Source organism: Astatotilapia calliptera, chromosome 3 (assembly GCF_900246225.1).
Source record: "Astatotilapia calliptera chromosome 3, fAstCal1.2, whole genome shotgun sequence".
Lineage (NCBI taxonomy): Eukaryota > Metazoa > Chordata > Actinopteri > Cichliformes > Cichlidae > Astatotilapia > Astatotilapia calliptera.
The window spans coordinates 8,841,691-8,864,512 of record NC_039304.1 but is presented as its reverse complement, the minus strand read 5'-3'; the positions used below and the strand labels follow the sequence as shown (position 1 = coordinate 8,864,512).

General features: G+C 38.3%; 1 protein-coding gene across 6 annotated transcripts; it reads right to left on the bottom strand.

Annotated features, from left to right (window-relative positions):
* Positions 1-2,354: 2,354 nt before the first annotated feature.
* On the bottom strand, positions 2,355-22,477 carry LOC113018540 (up-regulator of cell proliferation-like). 6 transcript variants are annotated; one of them, XR_003271811.1, is made up of 5 exons: positions 21,974-22,115; positions 21,785-21,870; positions 12,703-12,769; positions 12,054-12,116; positions 2,355-3,038 (listed from the first exon to the last, which is right to left on the bottom strand). XR_003271811.1 is itself a non-coding variant. In XM_026161617.1 (5 exons), exons 4-5 carry the CDS (start codon positions 12,058-12,060, stop codon positions 4,398-4,400), a joined length of 4,707 nt encoding a protein of 1,568 aa, XP_026017402.1. In that variant the 5' UTR covers positions 12,061-12,116; positions 12,703-12,769; positions 21,785-21,870; positions 21,974-22,130; the 3' UTR covers positions 4,126-4,397. The 6 variants fall into 6 exon arrangements, 3 of the variants coding, with proteins under 3 accessions (XP_026017402.1, XP_026017403.1, XP_026017404.1); XM_026161617.1 differs by lacking the exon at positions 2,355-3,038 and adding an exon at positions 4,126-9,097 and having other exon boundaries at positions 21,974-22,130; XR_003271812.1 differs by lacking the exon at positions 2,355-3,038 and adding an exon at positions 10,364-10,392 and having other exon boundaries at positions 21,974-22,118.
* Positions 22,478-22,822: the final 345 nt, after the last annotated feature.

Genomic DNA, 22,822 nt, shown 5'->3' with positions numbered 1-22,822 from the left:
GCAGCACTTTTGTTTAAGGTATGGGTACATGTGTTTGAGGTATGGTAACAAAAGCTTCAAGTTGTGTTACTTTAGTATAAGCATGGGTTTATAGTGTTCAAGCAACGAGCAAAAACTGTAATCACATTCACTCATCAACTCCAGTAGATGTGTCAGAGAGCAACATGGGGTTGCTATTTTGCCCAAGGATATTTGGCATACGGATTAGAGGAGCCAGGGATCAAACTGCCAACCTTCTGATTAGTAAATAACCTAGTAGACAAAACTAACAAGGGTTAGGCTACAAATACACACAGCCGCTCTATCACGTGAGCACACTGCTCCGACGTGATAGAGTTATGAGCCGAGTTACGCCATGTTGCAAGTTTTGTGAGGTGTTTTTTTGATATTTAATGGATCGGATTAAATATCATTTCTCTCCGATATCCGATCCAGTAATTTACGTCAGTATCGGACCAATACCGATACGTAATATCAGATCGGTTCATCTCTACTAGGAATGTTACTACAAATTCGGTGTTATATGGCCCAACAGTAAAATGACTGTGGAGAACCCCATAGCTGCTGACGGCAGCACATATAGTTACATTTATATATATATATATTTACACATCTATGTTTTCAGTAAATGTTTTCAAGCACAGTACCATGGAGAAATTATTTTTCATAGTCCACTTACTGAGACAAGTATACTTTTAACTGTTTTCTTCTCTGAAGGTCCGGATTATAATTGCCACTGAGAACCATCTTAGGTTTGGTTGCACACATTACCCTGCCTCCCTCATAGTCATGCCATGCACCAGAACATGATCTGTGACAGTTGCTCAAATGTCATTTGAAATTACAGATCTTCTTCTTGGTCTTAGTCTTTGCCCACCACCTCTAACATGACCTCCTCTTCTATTGTATTGCTCCATTGTTGGATCCACTCATGCCATTTGCCATTTCACTAGGCTTATATACTGTTTAATATTGGGTTTACTGATTGGACAAATGTGTTTTCAATTTTGAGTGGTAGTGTCTAAATAATGAAAACAGTGTGTTGATTATGTTTAACTTCTGTAGCCTGTGTGCACCATTCTGAGTACAAGTGCATCACACTGCTAAATGTGTTTTGTGTTTGAGAATGTGTTTAGAGTTTTGGTAAATGGGAGATTCAGATTTGCAAATTGTGTCCTAACCAGATGACTAGTGTCTAAGAGTTTGACAACTGTGTCAATATATGGGATTGATTTGATGAAAGAGTTTTGCTAGTGGACCATTTAGTTTTTACAATGGGATTTAGTGTTTTAGCAATTCAGAAAGACTGTAATACTGTTAAGCTGGAAAAAAGCTATGTCTTCAGAAATACAGTATGACCTGGCAGCCATTGCTTTTGTATTTTAAAACTGAATTCTTAGCTGAGCGTATTACGCATTTATGTTTTCCAGGAGAATATAGAATATATAGTTGAAAGAAAGTGCCGCACCTATCCAACACCAGGCTAGTGGAAAAATACTGAACAGGGAACACATTCTGGTGTGTGTGTGTGTGTGTGTGTGTGATGAAACATGAGCTGGACACCAGACCGAGGACAAAAGGGGAGAGCCAATCCAATCCTAAGCCATGGCTCCTCTCCAACTCATTTAACGTTTTGGTGTCGTAAACCACCGACACCAAAGGGTTGGCGTAATAAGCAAATGCTTCAGCCAATACCTTTTGATTAGCCTTGTCTCATGCTTTCTTGCTTTGTGGTAGATCTTTGTTCTGTATTCATTGAGATATTTGAATGCTAATCAATAAAATCAAATCAAACAAACCACCGCCTCTTCTTCTATAGAAGAGCCACCTCCACGGCACAAGACTCTGCTGTCCATCTGCATCTAAAGGTCAAAGGTCACTCTTTCGAGGATGCCAACATTCATATTTTGGACAGAGAGGACAGATGGTTTGAAAGAGGAGTGAAAGAAGCCATTTATGTCCACTGTGAGCGACCATCTTTGAACAGAGGCGGTGGTTTACGACACCAACTGTCTGCCATCTATAATCCAGTTTTGAGATCCCTCCCCAGATGCCTTAACGGCCATTCACATCCTGGGCCATCTGACCTCAGGAAATCACATGATAGGGTGGGGCCAGGTTTCACAATGAGCTCACCTGAAACCCTGGCTGATTGTGACGCACACCCGTTTTCACACCTTGGCTCATGTGATTAGGTAGAGGATCATCAGGGCGACCTTTTGTCCCTCTTTGGGGGGATACTCCCACGGGGTTTAAATTTGGGACTCTCCACCATTTTACCCTAGAACTGAAGAAGCTTCTCGGATGAGAGGTGAAACATCTTCAAGCAACTTAAAGAAGTCCAGATGCTTTTCTTTCCAAGCTCCCACCATCTGTTTAGTGGTGTGAATAGGGTGTGGGGCAGACATGCAAAGAGACCCAGTGGCACCAAAGCATTATACAATACACATACATAAAAAGAAATACCAACACAGTGGACACTCCTAATAGTCTTCATACATAAAGTGCTTTACAAACCCAAACATTACGGCTAACAGGTGGATTTTCCCGTTTGAGACCAGCAAGTCAAATGCTGACCAGCCACTTACTGCTAAAGAAATAGACAGTGAAAATTGTTAGTCCATCTTGTGTAGTTTTTTTGGCTTTATTCCTCTCAGTTATTGATTCTATCACTAATTAGCTAACATACACTAATGCAAGTCTTTAAACCTCAACCAACCACCCGACCACATGACGTCGTGTTTCGTACTGACAGAAGATGGTGTTAAAAGTGTTTTCCCAAGCTGCCGAGTCTTGTCATGTTCCTCTTCTGCTTTCTGGTATAGAATTTTTATAACATAATTCACGTGGAGTGGCTCTCCTGGATGTGTAGTGAGAAATTCTTCCTCTTCCTACATGATCCACCCCTTGTCCAGGGCTTTTACTTTGTCTTAACGTTAAATAAGTTGGAGAGGAGCCACGGCTTACGATTGGCTCTCCCCTTTGGTCCTCGGTCTGCTGTCCAGCTTATGTTTCATCTCCTTCAGTCAGGAATCTCCCTGTGAAGAGAGAAGAGCGAAAAAATTCTCACACTCACACACGCACACACACACCAGAATGTATTCCCTGTTCAGTATTTTTCCACTAGCCTGGTGTTGGATAGGTGTGGCACTTTCTTTCAACTATATATTCTATATTCTCCTGGAAAACATAAATGCGTAATACGCTCAGCTAAGAATTCAGTTTTAAAATACAAAAGCAATGGCTGCCAGGTCATACTGTATTTCTGAAGAGAGTTAACATTACGTTTCAAATGTTCAAGCTTCAGACCTACGATGACCTGAATGACTGAGAACCTTCACAGACAAGAGACCAAAGACTTTCTGTGGAGTTGTCTGTTTCCCCCAACTTCCTGTGATACAATCACCTGGCTATTCAATGAATGTGTGAAACATTGAGACATACTAAAACCCAGTGGCACCAAGGCATTATACAATAAAATAATGTAAATAATACATAAATAAAAGAAATTCCTCTACAAAAGACAGTGTTACACCTATGCCAGTTTTTGCAAACAGGATTCTAACCACACATATAAAGACACATACTTAAAGGGACTTATGTCAGATACATGTGGAATTGAACATAATTTATTTTTTGTTCAAAACATTAAAAGTTATGCAACAAAAAAAACCAACAAAACAAAACTTCATGCATATCACTGCCATTTTGAGATCCTGTGCTATATTACTTAACACTCTACAATGACAAAGACTGTGACAAATACACTGAGTCATGCAAACCATCAGCCCAGTCTTCACTGCAAATGTATGCTAGTTGTCTTGATTTTGCATCTCTTTCTTCAATTTAGAAATGCTTGACATTAAAGAAAATATTGTACATTTTAAAACAGTGAACAATTTTGACTAGAAAATTAAAAGAATATTAAAATAAAATAAAAACTGACTTAATTAAATATTCATCTTCATTGATATTTCAATGAAAAACTGTTTTTCTAAATTCTGAAAAACTATAATATATTCTGATGAGAAAACTTTTAGTTGTAAATTATCTTTTAATAGGTAAAGTATGTAAATGGTTGGTATCATATCTCAACACAAATAAAATTCTAATGAAAAAGGGCTTTTTCTTTTTTTGTTCCAGTAGAATAATACCACATAAAGACTCAAAATCAAAACAAGACAAGTTTTAAGCAGAGTAATTTTCTTTTAAGGTGTTAATTACAAAATCATGTAAAAGTGAGCAACAATAAAATATATTTCCCATATTACATTATTGTAAGTCATACTAGTTAATGTATATTGATCTATGTCATAAAAACAAACTGAAAGCACAATATCTAACAATGTGTTCTCTGTGCTTGAAGAATAAGAGTTTGTAGTTGCTAATTTCTAGTTCTACTTTCTCTTACTAATTGCGAAATGACGTTTCAGACTTTTTTCTGCCTTATCTTTTGTGATCTTTTTCCAAGTTGTAGGAATTTTAGCGGGTTTTGCATAAAATACTTCAGCAAAGGCAATGTTGTATTTTGTCATCACATATTTCCAGTAGTTTGATGCCTCAAGGCTCCCATCTGGAACGATTTTCCAGTCTGGGTAAATCTCCTTGTAATGTTTATAAGGGTGAAACTCATTCTTTGTAGCATTGCAACAAAAAAACAGTTTACTGTTCACACAAGATGTGCATATTTCGGTGACAAGTTCCTGTGTTCCATTCACATTGTATTCACCAAGACCCTGAGGGCGATGCAGTGCAGCAAAGTGCTCAGTATGGCCTCCTCCTCCTGCACTACAGGGAATGTTGCAGAATGGACACTGTTTGCCACAACCAATCAGTTTGTTGAAAAGTTCATTCTGGGGTTGCACATGAACATGCTGTAGTTTCATTTCAAAGTTCAGTCTGTGAAACTCTTTTCTCAGATCTTCTGCCATGTCCTTTACACACTCTGTGAGCCAGTGAGCAAACTGTTCCTTGTCAGCCTTGTTCAGGATCATGAAAGCACCAAGAGCATTCTGAGAAAGGACCAGTTTATCACCAAGTTCTTTGTGAATATCTTCAACAAATGTCTTCAAATCATCACTCTTTCCTGTTTTTGCCTTGTTGATTGCATCATTTATGTGTATGACGCATGACTGGAGACGTTGGTCCTCAAACTCAGACATTATTGACGCAGTTGAAAAGTGCTCCACTATTTTCTTTTCTATCACTTCTTTTACATACTCCTCATAATTCTGAATAAATTCAAGGTAGTGCATAAATTCATCCTTTGAAAGTAAATCCAGTAAAACTGAATACTGGAAGGACATTCGTGTGCTGAACTGCTCACATGTCAACATTTCACCAATGACATCATGTCCCAGAAAACAACTGACATAGTCTTTGACAGCAGGTTTCAAACACTGGTTGGTGAATTCTTCTGCCTTCTTCTGACACTGGTCTCTTTCATGAAACACATCAATGAAATCATCACGAAACTTTTCCTTGTTTTTCATCAGACATCTATAGGAATCATTTTCTTGAATGAAATCTTCGTGCATTTTCTGAAACTCTCTGGCTGCAAATCCACAGATGTGCTGTTTTAGAGAAACTTCAAACTTGATGTCTGTCTTAACATCTGTATTGTTATGTAGTTTTGTATCAATCATGTATAGGATCTCCTGGATGTAAGTATCCGAATAATTGTTTTTTCTTATAACCTTTTCTCTCACAAACTGAGTACAGACATCTATGATGCTGTCAGCCAGTTTTTGTACAGCCTTTATGTGATCTGGGATTTTGAAATATGTAGCCACTCTGCCCATTGCATGTGCAACTTTGTGCAATATATATTCACTTGTATATTTGAAAGGCTCTTTTCCACAATCCTGTAAACTTTTTTGACTCAATAATTCACATGCATGACTCCCCCTGTGTGACAGATTGAATCTCAGGTAGTGAGATACGTTGGTGAAGACATTTGTTGTCTTTTGTTTAGAAAAAGAAAGTTTCTCCAGAGTTTCACTCCACATCTTATGAAATTCTTTTTCCAGTTCTGTCTTTCCCATTTGTATATTCTTTTTCCGGCATTCATCAATTAGTGAACAAACTGCCTTTTCAATCTCTTTTGTATGATTCTTTTTAATTTTATCAAGTTTTATCATTCCCTCTCTAATTTCTGCTGCTGCTATGAGCTGATTAAAAACACATCTCTCCATTTCTTTTCGAAGGCTCTTTGCACTGTTTGAGAATTCCTCTTTGTATCCTTCGACCAGATAAACATGACCCTCTGTTTGCTTGAAATATTGTCTCAGATCTCCTAGAAGCTTTGTCTGCCATGTAGACAGCACTGTGGAGGCTTCACTATTCAAAGATGTGAGAAATTCTCTCATGTCAGAAGATTCAGATTTTATAGCAACTGTTCCAAAATTGGAAATTCTAGTTTCTGCGTTTGTTACCCAGGTGTACATTACTTTTTTGAATTCCCACTCCCATTTGTTGAATTCTGTGCAGAGTCTCATGTATGCATCAGCTACGAGGCTGTTTCTGAAGCTGAAGATGAAGTTTTTGTGCTTTACTGCAGTCCATAGACTTGTCATCCACTCTTTAAACTCCAAGATATCCTTAACAGAGGATTCAGAGTTTCCCAGTAGTTGGATGATGTGTTTCTTGAGCTCATATACAGCCTCACTGTACCCTGCATTGAGTGGTGCCATTGGTGGGTTTCCATTCCAGAGTCCAAGAAGGTACCAGTTCCCAGTGTCTGGACTGTACTCCATCACATCAGTGAAGCTCTTGTTCTCCTCTTTCTTTTCCATTTTGGCTGCTGCCTGGGTCATCTCATTTAACTGTTCCAGGAGCAGTTTCCTGTCTTGTAAGTTCTTCTCATGGGCTGAAACACTGGAAACATTCTGGTGAACAAACACACATTTCGGCTTTTTGCCCACCTCCTTCATCCTGAGAAAAGCATGCACAACTATTTGTAGGATGTCCTTCATTTCAGGTGAATTCTCCATTGCAATATTAACAATGGTGACATCACTCAGCCCCACAACAAGTGTAGCAAGCTCATTGTCGTGCTCATAGCTGTTGTCTAGTTGTGCAAGTTCTGGTGACTTTAAGCCCTCAGTGTCAATGATCAGCATGAAGTCACAGTTTAGGACTTTTTTCATGTCTTCATTGATTTTGATGAGCAACATAAAGGCACCTCGAGTACATCGACCACTGCTGACTGCAAACTGCACTCCAAACATGGTGTTAAGGAGATTAGACTTTCCTGTGCCCTGAACTCCAATAACTGTGACTACACGTATCTTTCTGTTTGGAGACACCAAGTCACTGAGCTGAGAGAGAACATCACTCACCCATCTGAGAGGGATGTTGGATGCATCTCCATCTACAAGCTCAAGAGGAAATCCATCAAGCAACAACTCTGCACACAGTTTGGGCAGATGCTGCAGCTGTTGACGTTCTGGATCTGTTTGTGGAAGGGACAGTGAGGCTTCATAGATCTGACCCATTTCACGGAAGAAGTGTTCAGTCCCCAGTGAGCTGTTGGAAATTTGTCTGTCAATTTCTTTGATCTCCTCTTTGTTCTCAGAGTTCTTACATTTTTCTTTATATTTCTCCCGAAGTTCAGACAGTTTTATACGTGACACGTTATCGAGGTTCATTCGCATCCATTTCAGGAAATAAAACCTCTCTGTTCCTGGGCGTGATATTGCATTGATGAAACATTTCATAGTTGTCGACATGTCATAGGAGTTCTGCTTTTCCCGCAGTTCTTCTTTCTTCAGATGAAGATCACTTTTATAATCTTCTATATTGTTAGACCCAACTTTTCGAAGGCGGAATTCTTCTTTCTCTAAGCAGGTCAGTTCTTTCCATATTTCACCTTGCCGTGGAAGCTGATCTTCTTTGTATTTAAGGATGTCTTGAATTTCAGCAGTGATGGCTTCTGCATTTGTCTTTGCAATCTGGCACTCTGGAGAGTCTTCATCAACCAGGATTCCCAGTTCATGGGCAATGTCTGCCATCTGCTCTATTGTCATCTTCATATTTGAGTTCTCAACTACATCTCTGACTGTTTCCCTCAAATCTTTTACAAAATCAGCATCATTTTTCTGTTTTGTCTTAATAATGATGTTGTTCTTAGTCAAGTTCAACTTGGTTGCTACTTCTTTTAAAGCATCTTTACTGAAGCACTTGCTCTCATAGTTACCCACTAAGTATATCTTTGCCTTTCGGTTTTGGTTAGTAAGTAGACTGCACTCAGAGTCCAAATGATCAAAGAACACAAAAACTGCAGCAGATGTCTGACACAAAAAGGAGTATTGTGTTTCAAAGGATTCAATGTCTCCACGAAGGTTGGCTACAGCCACTGGCTGACTGAAAATATCTATGTTTGTGTTTCCAGCAGGAAGATACCAAGTAATTTCAGTCAGTCCGTTGGATATTCTTCTTGGACTGTCACCACACTCCATGTTGTGGTGAACAAAGGTCTCATGGTACTGCTGAGAATCAGTTAGAAGCTTATTGAGAATCTCTGACTTGGACCAGGAGCACTCACCCAGTCTGACAAAAGAGATCATTGGAAGTTCAGACAGAACGATTCTGTCTTCAATGAAGCCCTTGGACTCTGACAGAGACTGAGGTCTGTACTCCTTAACAATGTCTCTCATGGCCCACAGCATGAGTGTGCACTGATTGGTGTCACAATTGGGAAGCAGCAGAGGAACAGAGAACTGACACATGGACATTTTGAGTGCCATTTCCTGCTGCAGAAAACCATCAGAACACAGAAAGAGAGCAGTGATTATGTCGAGGGGGTTTAGCTTGCCACCAGTTTTTGGGCTCTCAAACAGATCATCAAGATCTGAGTCTGTATTCTCTGATTCATCAGCACAATTCGACCCACAATCTGATATATATTGCACACTCCTAGCTGTTACATTAACCATCATCAGCTTCTTTAAAAAATGCCATGGGAGGTCAGATTTATATTCCAAAGAGTTGTCAGAAATGGTCTTCCTATTAAGAACAAGTATTTCGCTGAGTGATAGCTTCTCTCTGTAGTACTGCTCCAAGCCCACATCCTCCAGTAAGCTCTCCAGGTGTGTCTCTGTAGATATAGGGAATCAAATGTTTGTTGGGGTTTTTTTTCTGTATGTATTATTGCAGGGTGTATCTTACAATATAAAGCGCTTTAAGGCAACTGTTGTTGTGATTTGGTGCTAAATAAATAAAGTTTAATTGAACTGAATGAAGACATTATATCCAACTCTGTTTCCATGTTTTTGTAACTCATGTTGGTTCACATAGCCAAAGTTATTCCTTGTTTAGTCTTCTTTTTCTAATTGTTTAATTCAGTTGACCATTTTTATGTCTGATACATTTAAAAAAATAACATTTTTCATTTAGTTAGTTTTAGTTTTTTTTAAGTTTTAGAATGCATTTATAGATTTGATATAAAAGCGTTCATCACTCACAATTCAGTAATATATCAAATTTGAATATCAATATCAGAATAGCAATGGGATTCTTTCAGGAAATATGTAGATTTTATAAGGTTACTTAATATTTACTGTCTGTAATCATTTTGGGGATATTGTCTTGTTTGCTGCAGTATATCTGACTTTTTTGTTTGGTTTTTTTGGAGTCCAGGGGCCCGTTCTTCGTACCTCGCTAAGTAAGTTAGCTGGATTAGATTGTTGACGATTTCGCGTGATCCTGGATCGTTCGGTTCCCCGAAGCTCATCCGATAACAGCGATATTCCACCACTGTTTCACCATAAATAAATAACATCAATGTAACTAAAGATAATGCAGCACTTGATCCTTTTATTGATTTCACACAGATACATACAGGTCATTTCCTAAAAAAGGGAAATGTACTATTAACATTCTATTACATGTATGTGATTATTACAGATGTAATTCATATTTCAGAGTAGTAATTGTAAATTACTTCGTGTAATCAAGATGAGAGACCACGGCTATAAAAGCGAAGGTGGATTTGGGAAGTCTGTCGCAGTCATATCCTGTCCGTTTGTACACGAGCCACCCATTGCGGAAGGTGCAAGATTGATAAGGAGAGTCCTCAGAATTCAGCGTATATTGCGGGACAGACAGGATCCTTTAGCTCAGCGCGACAGTGTGCTCATTGAGAGATATCGATTTTCCCGTGAGGGTATTATTCACTTAACCAACTTGTTGACGAGGGGGTGCAGGACCACCACCTGTCTTTTTTTGCTCTGCCCTTTTCTTGGTTGCTGTTATAAACAAACAAACAGATTATTTCAGGGTCTCTTTCCAAGAGACTAAAAGCAATATAAGTGATAAATATTACCATTCTGTAGAATATTCTTATATTTCACTTTTACCTGTTCCCATGTTCTAGTGGGTCCTGTTGTGGCTCTAATGTGAAAGGGGATATAATATAACATATTATAATATAATATAATGTAATATAATATTGGATAATATAGTGTGATATGATAAATCTACCCTACCGCCTACTGGTGTTGGCCAGAGGGGCCGATGGCGCGATATGGCAGCCTGGCTTCTGTCAGTCTGCCCCAGGGCAGCTGTGGCTACAACCGTAGCTGCCTCCACCAGTGTGTGAATGTGAGAGTGAATGAATAGTGGCATTGTCATGCGCTTTGGGTGCCTTGAAAAGCGCTATATCAATCCACTCCATTATTATTGTTATTATTAAATTACTTACGAGTTTAATTTGTCAGCAGCTTTCTGCCAGCCCTCTCTCCTTGCTTTTGCAGCCTTTGCAGTGTTCCCTTGCGTTCTGATTAAACTCTGAAACTCCTGAAATCCCTCACTCAGGAGTTCTTGCTCTGCTGCCGAAAAATACCGAGCGCGCTCCTTCGACATTTTCGCCGACCAATCAGAGGGTTGCCGATCAATGTTTCTACTCTCGATGCGTAGCCCCTTTTACGACACCCAGTGATCTCACATTACTTCATCCAGCTGTACTAATCGTCAACAGCAGGTGTGTTCGGAGAACCGGATTAGCGAGCTCACGGTTAGCGCGATGATTTGGTCTTGGATGTGTCATTTGATCTTGGATGTAGTAAGCGACGTACGAAGAACGGGCCCCAGGACACTATAGCCTGGAAGTGGGAGGGGTTGCTTAACCTTGATCTGTTAATGGTTAGTAAGTTTGGCGTCTGTGTGAAAATGAACTCTGTGCCATATATAGGCCTCAGCATCTGTGGAACTTGTGTTCCCAAGTGTGTGCAATAAGAAGGAAAAATATTATTAAGTTATTTTTATTATTATTTTTTTCTCCAAAACATAGATTCGGGGCTTAGGGACATAGCTGAGGCGTTACATGCTTACAGTAACTGTTGCTTGCAAATGTGTCTTCAGTTATTCTTTTGTTTTAATCAGTTAAACAGTATTTCCACAGTCCTATACGTGTCATTTTTTCATGTTTCCCCAATGAAGAAACAAATTAATAAAAATATTAATTAACTAACTAAATTCAAAATTATTTGATTTGAATTGTTATTACTTTGTGTTTTAGGAGGCTACGACTCTATCCTTTTCTTTTTAACTGAGTTCCTTTGTTAGTATACTTTCTTAATTTTCTGAGATATTTTGTTGTATGATACTAAAATAATTTCCCTCAGTTAAATGTTTTATACAGTTAAATATAACATTTAGCATAAATAAAGTACTTGTTATCTCATCTTAAGTAGGTAAATTTTACTTTGGTGCGCAAAGAACACACCAGACTTGCTTAAGTTTTTGTCCTTCGTTTTTTCATTATTCTGGGATAAGTTTTCTTCTTCTGGTTTGCATTTGCTAGTGCCTGCTATCTGTTAAATATCTGTTAAAACCTGATTGAACATAGGTTTTACGCTTTGAGTGTAATACCAAAGACCAAAGCAATTTTCCTTTTGAGTACACTGGATAAATAAAAATATAGTTCAGTGCTTACTAACCTGTAGTTTGCATGAAGACCTCATGCAAAATCTATCAATTTTGCTCATTTGTATGTGCTTTTAAGTAAATTGAAACAAATTTTACTTAAATTCACTTTTATTCTGGCATCTTACCTGTCATTTTAGCGACGTCTGTGTTAACATCAGCTAAACGTTGGGGTATTTGCTGATCAGAAACTAAAAAAAGAATTTAATACAAGAATTATTATACTGTACACATGTAGAAAAAGAAGAAGAGAACATTAGGAAATAAAATAAAATACTGTGTCACACTTTCTAGAAGCTTTGTACCCCGTGTAGACAGCACTGTGGAGGCTTCACTTTTCAAAGATGTGAGAAATTCTCTCATGTCTGAAGTTTCTTGTTTTATTAACTGTTCCAAAATTAGAAATTCTTGTTTCTGTATTTGTTACCCAGGTGTACATTGCTTTTCTGAATTCTCACTCCCATTTGTCGAATTCTGTGCAGTCTCATGTATGCATCAGCTGCGAGGCTGTTTCTCATGCAAAATCTACCAGTTTTGCTGATTTTTATGTGTTTTCAAGTCTTGAAAACACATTTAGTCTCTAAATGTAGAGAGACTAACTCCCTCTTGATATTAAACAATGCTGTCTTCACTTAACGGCATGGAGCTGTGGGTAAAATAATAGTAATGCTGTATTATTATGCTGTATGTATATATTAATAATATTTATAGTTAGATGTTCTTACAAAACATTATCTTGTATTATTTATTTCTGTCTTGTACCTAGTAGCTGTTTACCTCCACTCTGAGTTCAGAATATGTCCTCCCAAGGCTCCAGATTATGAAGGCAGCTTCTCTCCAATGACTGTAATAAGCGCAAGTAATTCTCAATTTATTAAACAAGGACTATTTCATGTGTCACAAAATTCAAAGCTTTTAAAAACACTGTAAACTTCCCTCCTCTCTCCTGGGTCACGTGAAAGATTTATGCATACACATCACAAAAACAACTTAAAAAAAAAATCATAAAAATATATGAAAAAAAAACATGTGGTAGTACTGGCCACCTGTGAAATTTGATTGAAACATTGTTTATTCTGAGAGACATTTCATGGTTCTTAACCAGCAAAGTACATAATGTCTGGCATCACGTACAAAATGCCTAAATGAACCATGTGTGTTTCATGTGTATGTGTGTTGTTTGAATTAACAGTTGTCATTTCAGGAGTACATAGACTGTTGACTTATAACAAAAATCTGTGTTGTACTCTAATTTCCCATGCTGGGACATGTACATGGAGCTGTTAATGGTTAGTTAGAGTATTCTAATCTTTTTATTTTTGTTAATTGTACTAATTGTGTTAATTGTCTCTACCTTACCATATTACCATACCTCACGAATTTGACATAATGAAACCGAATTGCATTTAACCATTCAAGTACATTTCAATTGCTCAAATGAAATGTCAGTACAAATGATTGATGGCACAAATTTGTTTGAAAGGGCAAAGAGGGGTATGCATATGTGCAAATGTATCCATACATTTCAGTTTCATATTACCATATTACCACAGTGAACAAGGCCAGTTCAAACGTACATCGGCTGTATCCCAATTCAGGGTCTGCAACCTTAAAGGCTGCATTTTAAGGCCGATTAAGTCGCAGCGACGCAGCAAAGGCTGTCCCAATTCAAAGGCTGCTTGAAATGCGTCCTTCAAATACATCCTTCATTTCCCCGGATTTGAAGGATGGGTTGGTGTAGCCTTCATGGCCCAACATATCTTAGACTTCATAGCGTTACGGTGGGTGTGATTAATTTTGCCGGAAAAAAAAAAAAAAAAAAGGCGAACGGCTGAAGCGGAGCAGCCAAAGAGTAAATTCTTAAAAGTAAGTCCTGAATATTATGTCACTTATTTAGGTGCGAATGTTTAATAATAAAGAACAATAAAACATTACTGTTGGACACATGTCGGCAAAGTTGTATGTGACATTAGTGATGTTTGTACTTTCAGAGTTTACTTGGTTTTAAAGCCTTTACTTTGAAATATACGCCATTCAGTAAATGACCTTAACCTTACAGAGAATGTAGGGCTGCCACAAACGATTATTTTGATAGTCGACTAATCAGATCATGCATCCATTGGACGTAAAACTTACAGCTTATTGCATCAGCATGCATCTGCGCTTATATAACTATCATTAGCTTACAGCTTGAAGTGTTTAAGGTATGTGCTAACTGAAAATAAAGACAAGATGATAGTTTATTAAAATTTTAATGAATTTTGCAGATTATCTCAGTGGAGTTTACTAAACTCAGCCATCTGCTCCTTGCCATCTAAAACATAACAGGACACCGGAGTAAATTCTCGACCATCTCAAACTTCTGTTTAATCGGTTTTCTGTTTGACGTTTATTCAGCTGTGTGAAAACTGAAACTTTAATCTCAGCCAAACCAATTTACTCAGGAACAAATAAAACACTGAAAAAAGCCAAACAATAACAGTTTTAAGTGACTAATATATCATGTTTAACCCGAGCAGCGAAAGACCGCAGGGGTTTGAAAAAAATGTGCCGGGAGTCTGCAGTTCTCGCCGGCTCTAGTTCAATTCAATTCAATTTTATTTATATAGCGCCAAATCACAACATAAGTCGCCTCAAGGCGCTTCATAGATACAGAGAAAAAAAACAACCCAACAATCATATGACCCCCTATGAGCAAGCACTTTGGCAACAGTGGGAAGGAAAAACTCCCTTTTAACAGGAAGAAACCTCCGGCAGAACCAGGCTCAGGGAGGGGCGGCCATCTGCTGCGACCGGTTGGGGTGAGAGAAGGAAGACAGGATAAAAGACATGCTGTGGAAGAGAGACAGAGGTTAATAACAGATATGATTCAATGCAGAGAGGTCTATTAATACATAGTGAGTGAGAAAGGTGACTGGAAAGGAAAAACTCAATGCATCATGGGAATCCCCCGGCAGCCTACGTCTATTGCAGCATAACTAAGGGAGGATTCAGGGTCACCTGGTCACCCTAACTATATGCTTTAGCAAAAAGGAAAGTTTTAAGCCTAATCTTAAAAGTAGAGATAGTGTCTGTCTCCTGAATCCAAACTGGAAGCTGGTTCCACAGAAGAGGGGCCTGAAAACTGAAGGCTCTCCCTCCCATTCTACTTTTAAATACTCTAGGAACAACAAGTAGGCCTGCAGAGCGAGAACGAAGTGCTCTAATAGGGTGATATGGTACTACAAGGTCATTGAGATAAGATGGGGCCTGATTATTTAAGACCTTGTATGTGAGGAGCAGGAGTTTGAATTCAGTTCTGGATTTAACAGGAAGCCAATGAAGGGAAGCCAAAACAGGAGAAATATGCTCTCTCTTTCTAGTCCCTGTCAGGACTCTTGCTGCAGCGTTTTGGATTAGCTGAAGGCTTTTCAGTGAGTTTTTTGGACATCCTGATAATAATGAATTACAGTAGTCCAGCCTGGAAGTAATAAATGCATGAACTAGTTTTTCAGCGTCACTCTGAGACAGGATATTTCTAATTTTAGAGATGTGACCGCAAATGGAAGAACGCAGTCTTACATATTTGTTTAATATGTGCATTGAAGGACATGTCCTGGTCAAAAATGACTCCAAGGTTCCTCACAGCGTTACTGGAGGCCAAGGTAATGCCATCCAGAGTAAGAATCTGGTTAGATACCATATTTCTAGGCTTTTCAGGGCCGAGTACAATAACCTCAGTTTTATCTGAATTAAGAAGCAGAAAGTTAGCGGCCATCCAGGTCTTTATGTCTTTAAGACATTCCTGCAGTTTAACTAATTGGTGTGTGTTATCTGGCTTCATGGACAGATAGAGCTGGGTGTCATCTGCATAGCAGTGAAAATGTATGCTATGTCTTCTAATGATACTGCCTAAGGGAAGCATGTATAATGTAAACAGAATTGGTCCTAGCACTGAACCCTGTGGAACTCCATAATTAACCTCAGTGTGTGAAGAGGACTCTCCATTTACATGAACAAACTGGAGTCTATTAGATAGATATGATACAAACCACTGAAGTGCAGTACCTGTAATACCTACTGCATGTTCTAATCGCTCTAATAGGATATTATGGTCGACAGTATCGAATGCTGCACTAAGGTCTAGCAGGACAAGCATGTGAGCCATGAACCCCGGCTAGTAGTGATGTGACGTTCTGTATCGAGGCTTCAAAGCTTGTGTCGAGTAATGGAGGGGGTGTTTCCGCGATGCGCGTATCGAGGCTTGCTTCATTTATGGGAGGAGCTGAAAATGATGACGTCCGAAGCCTCGCTGCCTGGCTGTACCACGTGACTGGTTCAGGAAGTGGTTCGAACTTTGCCGCGAGCTATGACAGCGATATAAACCCCTCAGACTTCATTCAAAATGTGGGTGTTTGATGGAGAGCTGCGGTTAGTGACAGTTTGGAGAGAGTTTTGAGGTTTATGAGAGTGAGGAGAGAAAGTCAGGAGAGAACGGAGCCAGCTAAGAAGAGGAGGATGTCCTCCCCTGTGTGGGAACATTTTGGTCTTATTCCTCCCAACAAGGTATGTAAATTCCTACCCTAATTCTCAAACAGTGTAAAGAGCCTTCGGCGTGAAATGGAAAGGAGTGTTGCATCATATTGCTGTAAATGTTTATTTGCTTTATATATTCTGAGGTGAGTTGATCTATAGTGTTACATCATATTCTATAAGGATGTTATGTGTTTGTAGACTTTCTGCCCAGTTTGACCCATTTAGCAGAAGTCAGCCTGTTTAAGGATCTGATATCTATTCTGTATGACTTAAAGCAGTTATGACATGGTCTGATTTTCTCACCCAATAAAGGAATATTTAATATATCAGTCTACTCTTCATTTTATCAGACACAGTTATCACAGCTCGTACATTTGCTTTTTACTAGAGATGGACCGATCCGATATTATGTATCGGTATCGGTCCGATACTGACCTAAATTACTGGATCGGATATCGGAGAAAAATAAAAAAATGTAATCCGATCCATTAAATATCACGAAAGCACCTCACAAAACTTGCAACACGCCGTAACTCACCTCAGAACGTTAGCACGTCGGAGCAGTATGCATCACGTGATAGAGCAGCTGTGGCATGCGGGACCTGTGGTGGTCTGGATAGCATGTGGAGCTTCGCTAGCAACCCGGCATTTCATCTCCGACAAAGTTATCCCCGAGAGAAGTAAAGCAAGTGTGTAAGTCCATCTCTGAATGTTTGTAAAGCATTCTTGCATTAAGCTTAACAAGTGACTGCCGCTTCTTGCTGCTACTTCAATCATGAAACTGCTTAATGATCAGCTGATCGGCTTTTCTGTCGCGAGTCCGTGTCTCTTGTTTGTTTTTGGCCCACTTTGCACCAGAAAGAGGAAACCAGCGGCTGAACAACAGCAGCACGTTTAAGCTTGATAAGCTGTTGTTAGAATGTATTTAATATTACTTTCTAATCCAGGATCTTTTTCTACGTAGCTGACGCTGGTAACTGTGCAGGGGCGGATCTAGCAAAGTTTAGCCAGGGGGGCCGATAGGGCATTAACAGGGAAAAGGGGGCACAAAGACATACTTTTCTTTCTTATTCTCATTTAAAATGTCTAGCTTTTAATAAATAATTATCTGACAAAATGAATAGAAGTCCATTACTGTATATAGTAACTATTAAGTCTAATATATATGTATGTATATATATATATATATATATATATATATATATATATATATATATATATATATATATATATATATATATATATATATATATATATATATATATATATATATATAAAACACCCAGCACGCCCCTGCGGGCGGTTTATCCTTTAAGGTTGATTACGTCGATTAAGCATCATGAGGTGGAGCGTGAGGGGTGGTTCCCTATTTTTTATTTATTTATTTTTGTTGTTGCTGGGAGTTGGAACCCTATTAGTTAGGTTGCTTAATATTTATGCTAAGTACTCTTTAAAATACCAGAATAGGGAGGATGGTGTAGGTTTAAGTTTATTAGATTGATCAGTATTGCTGAACTATGAAATATTTTTTTTTTTTTGCATACAGGTATAACAGAATAGCTTTAGTGTAGTTGTTGTTTTAAACTTGAGTATGAACTTATACAAAATGCAGCAAGATATTTAAGCAAGATATCGCATGTCCGCCATTTCCTGCCCGAAACCGGAAGTGATGTCATTTTCACGGAAAATGTAGTTTTTTACTTGTAGGCCTTAACCCTTTAAGACCTACCATAGAACCAAGTCCGCCAGAGCTTATATTATATTTTTACATGGTGTGGAGCCATTTTTGGGAGCATTTCAAATTGCTATACATCAATACAACAATTAAAGCCCAGATTTTAATAATATGTATTCATTAAGTGCATAGTAATCACATAAATTGCAAAAAAGTGCAATAAACTACAAAAAAATTGAAAATCGTTTTTGCTTTTTTAACATATATTTCTAGTTAGAGAAATTTTAGAGGCTTATCCCTCAAAACTGTAAATACAAAAAAGTTGCACAAAATAGTTTCCTACCACAGGAAATTTATTTTAAGTGTCTTCATAGTTTTATTTTTGAAATACACCAATTTTTATACACTGCAGGAAAAACGAAAATAAATATTATACTGCAAATTTGCAAAAAAAACAGCATATACATCAAAATAAACCATTTCCAGCAGTGCAATATGAGTCCTAAGCATCCCAGAAACGACACATAAAGTCAAAGATAACTTTTAAAAACACCAGTATAAGCCCTGAGGCCCTGATGGTAAAAAAAAAACCTACATTTCCGCGAAAATGACGTCACTTCCGGTTTCGGGCAGGTAATGGCGGACATGCAAAAGTTCGTGCTGACGTCTATTCCAACGTAGGAAGTGTTATGAACAGCTGATCGGATCGGCAAAGCGTGTTTATGGAATATTATGTTTTTGTTGCTGCAAGCGCTTTTTATGCAGTTTTTGCAAAGCTATATGTGGAAGGAAACTGTGACCTAGGACAAGCTGATGGCATAAGATGTAAGTACAACTCCTCCGGTTTCATATGCAAAAAAAAATTATTGCGCTAGCTTTCGTGGTTGCAGAGCTACCGGGATTTAAAAATAGTTACGCAAAACAGAGCGTGCCCGCTCCGACCGGCTCTAAAGGGTTAAAAGCCTATACTGGTGTTTTTATAAGTCATGTTTGACTTTTCTGAATAGTTTCTCGGATGCTTAGAACTCAAATTGCACTGCTGGAAATAGTTTATTTTGATGCACATGCTGTTTTCTTTGCAAATTTGCATCATAGGATTGTTTTTTCATTTTTCCTACAGTATATAAAAATTGCTGTATCTCCAAAATAAAACTATGAAGACACTCAAAATAAATTTCCTGTTGTTGTAAACTATTTTTTGCAACTTTTTTGTATTTAAAGTTTTGAGGGATAAACCTCTTAAATTTCTCCAAGTAGAAATATATATAAAAAAAACAAAAACGATTTAAAATTTTTTTGTAGTTTATTGCACTTTTTTGCAATTAATGTAGTTACTATGGACTTAATGCATACGTATTATTAAAATATGGGCTATAACAGTTGTATAGCAACTTGAAATGCTCCCACAAATGGCACTACAACATGTAAAAAAATAATATAAGCTCTGGCGGACTTGGTTCTATAGTAGGTCTTAAAGGGTTAAATAAATATCGTCAAATAATCGAGATCTCAATTTCAGTGAAAATAATCGTGATTATCATTTTTGCCATAATCGAGCAGCCCTACGTTATTTACTAGCTAATGTTCAGTACAGATATGAAGCCCAACAATCATGTTTTACAGTCCCCTTGTCTCAGCCTCAGTTACTGATTAAATCACACAAAGCTCATGTAGAAACAAACAAACGAACAAAATATGTTCTCCTTCATTTCTGTCAACCACACGTTTCCAGCTATCATGGTTGCTAGGCAACCTGGGCAGCACGACAGAGGATAGACTGTCCCATTTTACAAGCCTCGCACTTCCGACCTTAGTCTTTGAGTACGCGGCCCTTGATGACCGTTGAGGCTGCGTACTTTAAGGCTGCAGACCCTGAATTGGGACACAGCCTCTGTTTCATTCAGTCTGTGTCGCGTCGTCTGTGTTCCCACCCTCCATGTCCTCACGGCCAGTCTTTACAGTCATCGTCATGGTTTTCTGAGTCTTCATAGCTTGTCAGTATCTGCTTCCTAATTTAGTTTAAGTTCAGTTTAGTCACGGTATTTCTGCTTTGTTTGAAACCTGTCATCAGCCATAATACAGGCTCGCTTTCAGTTTAAGTTTACTCCGGTCTACTCTCTTGTGTTCGCACCTGGGTCCACCACACACCACACCGCACGGTCTGTCTCCTCAGATCGTGACAGAAGAACCTTTTGTTTTTTAAAGAACCATTTGTAATACCTAAAGAACCATCTACAAAATAAAAAGGCTCTTTGACGTATGATGGTTCTTTAAAGAACCATGAAGACATCTGAATAACCATTTAAGAACCATAATTTTTCTGAGAGGATAGATTGATAGATCATAAATGGTAAATTTAAACATTTAAAGGAGTTCCACGATGCAGTGGATACCTTCTTTGAGCTGGAAGATTTTCTGATATCATCACACTCTGACCGTAAGTGAAGAAAACTCCATGAGTCAGATTACGATAAACAGAATGCACCAAATACTATAATTTTCAAGAGTTAAGAAGTTTTTTTTAATGACTTTTTGTTTCAAAACTATTTTATTGATTGGCCATTAGTTAACTGTTGCTTAAAGACAATGCATTGGTTAAAAAGTAGTTCAGTAATCTGTTTATCTGGTTGAAGGATACAGAGAGGAATTCTCAAACAGTGTAAAGAGCCTTCGGCGTGAAATGGAAAGGAGTGTTGCATCATATTGCTGTAATTGTTTATATGCTTATATATTCTGAGGTAAGTTGATCTATAGTGTTGCATCATATTCTATAAGGATGTTATGTGTTTGTATACTTTCTGCCCAGTTTGACCCATTTAGCAGAAGTCAGCCTGTTTAAGGCTCTGATATCTATTCTGTATGACTTAAAGCAGTTATGACATGGTATGATTTTCTCACTCAATAAAGGAATATTTAATATATCAGTCTACTCTTCATTTCATTAACAAACAAAGCTGTATGACACGTTTCCACCTGTTAGACTCATGGTTGCTAGTGTTAAAGAATAAATATATGTTCTTAGTGCTTATTTTTTTGATTATATTGTTTTATGTATTAAGGCCTGTATAAAGGAAGGCCAGCTTTGACTCACAAACCAAGTTCTCAGCCAGACTACAAATACAGGAAGTGCCGAGCTGCAGAGGCATATTAATTTAAAAAACAAAAACAGGAAACCGGGAACAGGAAACTCACCGAGAATGCGAGTTCGTACTCGCGTACTTGAGAATTGAGAAAGGGCCGGAGGCTAGACAGTCCCATTTCACAAGCCTCGTACTTCAGCCATTAGTTGTCTTTGAGTCCGTGTTAAGGCTGCCTACTTTAAGGCTGCAGACCCTGAATTGGGATGCACACCGCTCAATGCGAAGCGAATGTGGGGGCGGGCAGTTTGTCCCAATAAGTGATTGTTGTCCCCACAAGTATAGTAGCATGCCAACTTTCTGTACTCACAAAGACGTGTAAGCATGCACACACACACACACACACACACACACACACACACACACACACACACACACACACACACACACACACACACACACTATTCACACAAAAGAGAGCACTGTTCTTACAGGAAATGTTTCCTATTGAAATGCATTACACATGAACGAGCAAACAAGCAAACTAACTAAAACCCCAAACAATTAATTTGACATTATTTCACCTACTTACCCAGCAGTTCTTCGTGTGCGGTTTCGTAGTTTATCTGAATGCGGCCAATGCCCCCTTAAACAAACGTCCTGCCCCGTTAAGTCAAACTTTTAGAAGTTTAGAAAGAAAATAATAGATTACCCACAAACTGAATATGGACGAGATTTACTACAGTAGCTAAACAAATCTGCTAGAAAAGGCACAAATTACATGATAGGTTTCACGTTTCATCCGCTCCTTGCCTCCGCTCCATGCACTGTTTGCGCGCAGGCTCACACAGCCCTCGGCAGAGAACTCCCCCTCCCCCCAGCTAAACATCTATGCGACGCATCTTGCCACCGCCCTATAAAGAAGCCATGTCAAAGTATTGTGGTTAAATTAAATCCAATTTATTAACCTACCTCTGGGATGAAGTGCAGCTGCGAAGAATGTACTTTTTCCGTTTGGCTACAGCAGGCGATGAGGTGCGTTTAATGTCTCTCTGTTAATTTCAGTTTCCATGAAACCGCAATAAACAGGTATTTATGTTGGTATTTTTTTATTACTATGCCAACCCTTTTTAGTTTTGTAAGAATATTGGCTATATTGAGAGGTCTTATTTTATTCTTACTTAATTCAAGGTTCAAGGCTCACTAGAGCCGGCGAAAAACACCAGACTCCCAGCACATTGTTTTCAGATCCCCCGCGGTCTTTCACTACTCAGGTTAAACATTATATAAAAGTCACTTAGATTCCATTGTACAACGCATCCACTTTGTACAACGCATCCACTTAACACACTGTTTGCTGCTACAGCTACACATGTTTCTTTTCCAAATATTTATTTATAAGTGACTTATTTATGTATGTATGTATGTATGTATGTATGTATATATATGTATATATTGTACTATTCTTAGTTAGCGTATTGTCTGTCTTGTCTTAATGTTGGTTTAAAATGGAGCACTGTAACAAAAAATAATTTCCCCCAGGGATCAATAAAGTATTCTGATTCTGATTCTGATTCTGATAAACATGTTATTGTTTGGCTTTTTTCAGTATTTTATTTGTTTCTGAGCA